The sequence below is a fragment of the Asparagus officinalis genome, chromosome 1 (assembly GCF_001876935.1).
Source record: "Asparagus officinalis chromosome 1, Aspof.V1, whole genome shotgun sequence".
Lineage (NCBI taxonomy): Eukaryota > Viridiplantae > Streptophyta > Magnoliopsida > Asparagales > Asparagaceae > Asparagus > Asparagus officinalis.
The window spans coordinates 14,949,051-14,953,600 of NC_033794.1; the positions used below are offsets into that span (position 1 = coordinate 14,949,051).

At 35.2% G+C, this 4,550-nt stretch overlaps 1 protein-coding gene across 1 annotated transcript in view; it reads left to right on the forward strand.

Annotated features, from left to right (window-relative positions):
* The window catches only part of LOC109851312 (TBC1 domain family member 15-like), an 11,296-nt gene extending 7,441 nt beyond the window's left edge, over nucleotides 1-3,855 (forward strand). The window contains 5 exon segments of the mRNA XM_020421380.1: nucleotides 801-906; nucleotides 1,559-1,656; nucleotides 2,891-3,145; nucleotides 3,230-3,313; nucleotides 3,392-3,855. Coding sequence (XP_020276969.1) covers nucleotides 801-906; nucleotides 1,559-1,656; nucleotides 2,891-3,145; nucleotides 3,230-3,313; nucleotides 3,392-3,406 — 558 coding nt within the window. The 3' untranslated portion in view covers nucleotides 3,407-3,855.

The window sequence follows — 4,550 nt, forward strand, 5'->3', positions numbered from 1 at the left end:
CAGAGACAAGAGCAACAAAATCCAACGCTCATTCTTTCATAACGATCTGTACAACTAATTGTAGTATAAGTAACGCAAAATGACTTACCTTCGCTATTTTAGGGGCGCGAGGTTAGTTCTTCTCCTGATTCCCACAGGTTATGCGAGTCAATTTAAAGTAACATTGTACTTTTCTTTCCAAAATAACAAAGGATTAGCTGGCTGGGCCCCCTTTACATATTTTCTTGACCGAACCAAGTACAGCAATAAGTTCTAATCAATGGTTTGCTGGAATTTCAACACAAAGTGGGTTGGAGTTGCAAAGGTCTAGCCAATGGAATTTGTGTCATTAGAGTTTGGATGTGCAGAGTCTTATTCTCTACAAAGGGTTATCGTTCTCAACTCAGCAAGTGTCAAAATGTGATAGCTTCATAACCCTAAAACATTGCTTTATATTTGTATTGCATCTTTGCAGCTTCAGGAGGTGTTATGTCAATTGATCAGGTTCCATTGGCTGCCAAATGCTTTAAAAGTTGACAATTAATCAATTCAGTAACGTGCGAGTTTGGTTGATTCACTACTCTGTGCTTGTTGCATACTTCTTCTTAGGACATTATGAAACTATTTAGTGAAATCTTCAGCCTATCTGGTATCATCCTTTTAGGTCTGCAACCTGTCATCTTTTGAAAATAAAGTACATTGATTCTTTCTATGAAATATAATGATTATGTTTGAGAATCTGATATATAAGTACATATGCTCGTCAAATTTTTATGTGTTTAGGGAGTCTTAGTCTTACATTTTATTTTTTTCCCCTGAAGCGAAAAAATTTTCAATGCACAAGTGACACTATTGGAGTGCGATCTCAACTGTCAATTCTTTCATCCATCATAAAATCTGTGGATCCCAAGCTCCATGAGCACATAGGTATGATGTCTTAAGAATTTATACCATATATACTGCATCAACCATTCATTTGAAGTAATTTGGTTTTGTGTTAGGTGGAAGGAAAGATCCTTAATCTAAAATTGAAGATACATCCCCTTGTAGTTTCAGACAAGCAGTTAGCAAATAAAATATATGATTGCCTCGTGCTTAGTGGTTACTACAATAGTCAATTTTCTGAATAAATGTTACAAATTATTTAGGAACTGTTGCAAGTACCTATCTTTGTTTAATTTACACATGTAATAGAAATAGAAATATCATTAATCACTGAAGAAATTCCAGACTGGAGTATTTTATTAGCCAGAGAAACATAATGGTGTTGCATCGGCTTGCTATTGTTTTGATTTTTTTGGTGAAATATCTCTTAGCCAACCTTCAGTGCAGATGCTCGTGCATACTTCAATGCGTGTTAAACATTCAGATTGGTTTGCTCCATTTGCATATAGTATTTAATATTCTTGTTAGGCCAAATGTTTGGATAAGCCTTTGTTCTAACCTAGGTGGTGGTTGGTCTATGACCATTGGTTTTCTTGACGAACTAAAAGCCCTGACCTTTTAAATTTACAATAAGAGTACAAAATAATTATGGCCATATTTATTTGCATTTCTGATAAGGAATTGTAATTGACAGAAAACTTAGATGGAGGAGAGTATTTGTTTGCCTTCAGAATGCTGATGGTTCTTTTCCGCAGGGAGTTCTCATTTGTAGATGCACTGTACCTTTGGGAGGTAAGCCTTCTCTAGGCACTGGAGCTCATGGAAGTGGTATTTACATTTATCTTTTAAAATTATTGACAAACTCTTACTGAACATATTATCATGAGCAGTTGCTCTTGTTTTTCTTTTCTTTCTTCAGTTCTTGTTAGCTAGGTTAAATTTCACAAAACCCTTGGAACTTTGCGGTGCTTTGCACAAAACCTCCTAAACTTAGTAAATCAAAGAACCCCAACTTGTCTCACTTAAATACCATAACCAGCTACAGTTGGTTTGAGTTGCCATGTGTGTAGCAAGTGAGACGTTTTGGATTTGGACAATCTTGTCCTCTTGGATGCTTATGATAGGTAGATAGTAACAACGGTAGTATAGACTTTTTGCTTCTCGCGTTAACTCTGTTTATAACAATTTTCAATAGTTCAGGGAGTGTATAATTTTGATAGTTCGTGGTATTTTCTCCGATTTATAAGTTTAGGGTGATTTTGCGCGAAACACTCCAAACTTTAGGGGATTTAGTGAAATTTATTATAATTACGTTTGATCCCAAGCTAAGGGCCTATGTGTGGGGTCCATGTGAATTTTGAGATACGCATAAAAGTAGGAATTTAAAATTCGTAAAAATCTCTAGTACCTCTTGTGATACTCTTGCCACTGCCAAAAATATATAGGTCAGTTTTGAATTCAATATTTTCTTTGTACAATCCCATCCTTTATAATGTGAACTGAACTGCATATAGATACAGGTTAGAGCAAGAAATTGGTGTTGTTTGTATATTTGAACCTTTTTTTGAGCTATTTCTTTAAGTTCCCATTCCCATGTGGTTCTGTGCTTCATGAATGTCATTTAAGATAGTCTTTGATATGTGTGCAAAGATTTTTCTTTATCCATGCTAAATACTCATTCTGTGGAATGATGTTAGATACATCAGCAACAAATATAGTGTTATTATTAGTATTTTAATATTCTTCTTTTGATGGTATAATACATAATTATAGATAGATTTTATTCTACTTCCTAACAATATTTTCACACTTATTATCCAAACAAAAAAAAGTGAAAGAAGATAAAGAAGTATCACTTCTGCTACTTCTAAAATATGTGAAACAAACAAAAAAAAAGGTACTTTCACTACTTCCTACTCATAATTTCAGAAGTTAATTCTTTGATCTACTTCCCACTTCTAATAATTCCTGTCATCCAAATGGGCCCTAACCGAAAAAGAGGATTGCTTGGTCTCCTAAATTTCAGCTTATGTGGGCTATGGAATACAGTCCAAAGCTTTTCTCCTCGTACGAGTCTGATACAAAAGTTGCCAGCAGACCAGATGCAGCAGCGCACGAAGCCTTGCTAAAGAAATACGGCAAATTTGAGAGGAAAAACATGAAAACTAGTCAGCAGAATGATCAACAAGTCCCTCTATCAGTCTTCCTAGTAGCCAGCATTCTCGAGGCACAGAATAGGAAATTACTACAGGAAGCTAAAGGCCTGGACAATGTTGTCAAGGTTTTCATTCTTCTGCGGTTTGTATTTCCCTCTTAGTTTGTATTTTTGTTTAATTGTTTCTCATTTTTGAGCTGTGTTTACTAGATCTTGAATGATATAACTGGAAAATTGGATGCGAAAAAGGCATGTGATAATGCACTGAAGCTTCATAGTAAATACCTTAAGAAGGTAATTTTTGTTCCGCGTTTGTTATATGTCTTCTTCAAATTCAACTTGTTTATGACAGAACATCATATTAATGTGCAGGTAAAAGTATCGTAGTGCCAATCAATTAAGCGATAAGTGGCTTGCATATAGACAAATGGAGCATTGAAGTTTGGATTCCACGACCAAAACGATGTATTTTTCTCTTAATGGTTTATTGAGCTCTCTTCGCTCATTCGTATTACTGAGGCTCTACAGTCAAAATTTTGTGTTGGTTGCAAGGAAGAGTGTAAGGTTGGTTCCTCCATGTTGTATGATTTAAGTGTGAAATAGGAAGAAGGAATAACGAAGAAGGCGGAGAGGAATCCTTCCAATGTAACGTTTTGCTTCTACGGAACTCGATTGTTTGTGTGAGAATTTTTGTTGTTGTGCTTAAGCTGACAAGCTATGAGCAATGTTGATTTTTACAAAATGCCATCAATTTTTTCCCCTTATATTTTTACCTTACATGAGTACAAAATGAGAAGTAACAGAGGCTTGATTAATGAAGCGTCGGATTCGGGGGATCACGGTCTATCATGTAACTTCATTTAGATATGGTTTCTGTTTTCATTCGTCGATTATTTTCTTTCAGAAACTTGGATTGCATCAAATACTGTCGAGCTATATGTTGCTCTTTGTAGATATAGAGAAAAGGTTGAAGAAACAAGCTTGAACAACAAAGTTGGGGGATTTCTGGCCAGCGAATTACCGAACGAAGCTATCACGGGCATGAGAAGGTTGGTTCATTTCTTTAGCTTTTTTTATGTTTTCTGCAGCAAATAAACGAGAAAATCAATATCGAGCTGAAGTAGGAAATTAGCTCGAGAGTCAACAATACATTTTTATGCCCGATAAGTAACTTTGTCGAAAATAAATTTACCTGGTAACCAGTGGGTTATAACTCATAATTTTTACTAATCAAAATAGAAAATTTCATTCTGTTTTATAATTAATAAGAAAATATGTTTCGCATCTCCTTAGCTTATTCACGTAGGAGAATCACAATTCCAAAATAGCAACTAATATTTCACTAGAACAAGTATTTTGCCCATACTCGCACGAGCGCATCTTATATATAGATTAAGTAATATGGAGCTGGTGGGTTGGCAGGAACTAAACTTGTATCATCAGCTTGGATGGCTACGGATTTGAACGTTTCTATCTGATTTGTTTCGTCTCTATGGGTTTTTTTCTTTATTCATATGCATTGGCTTCTAAA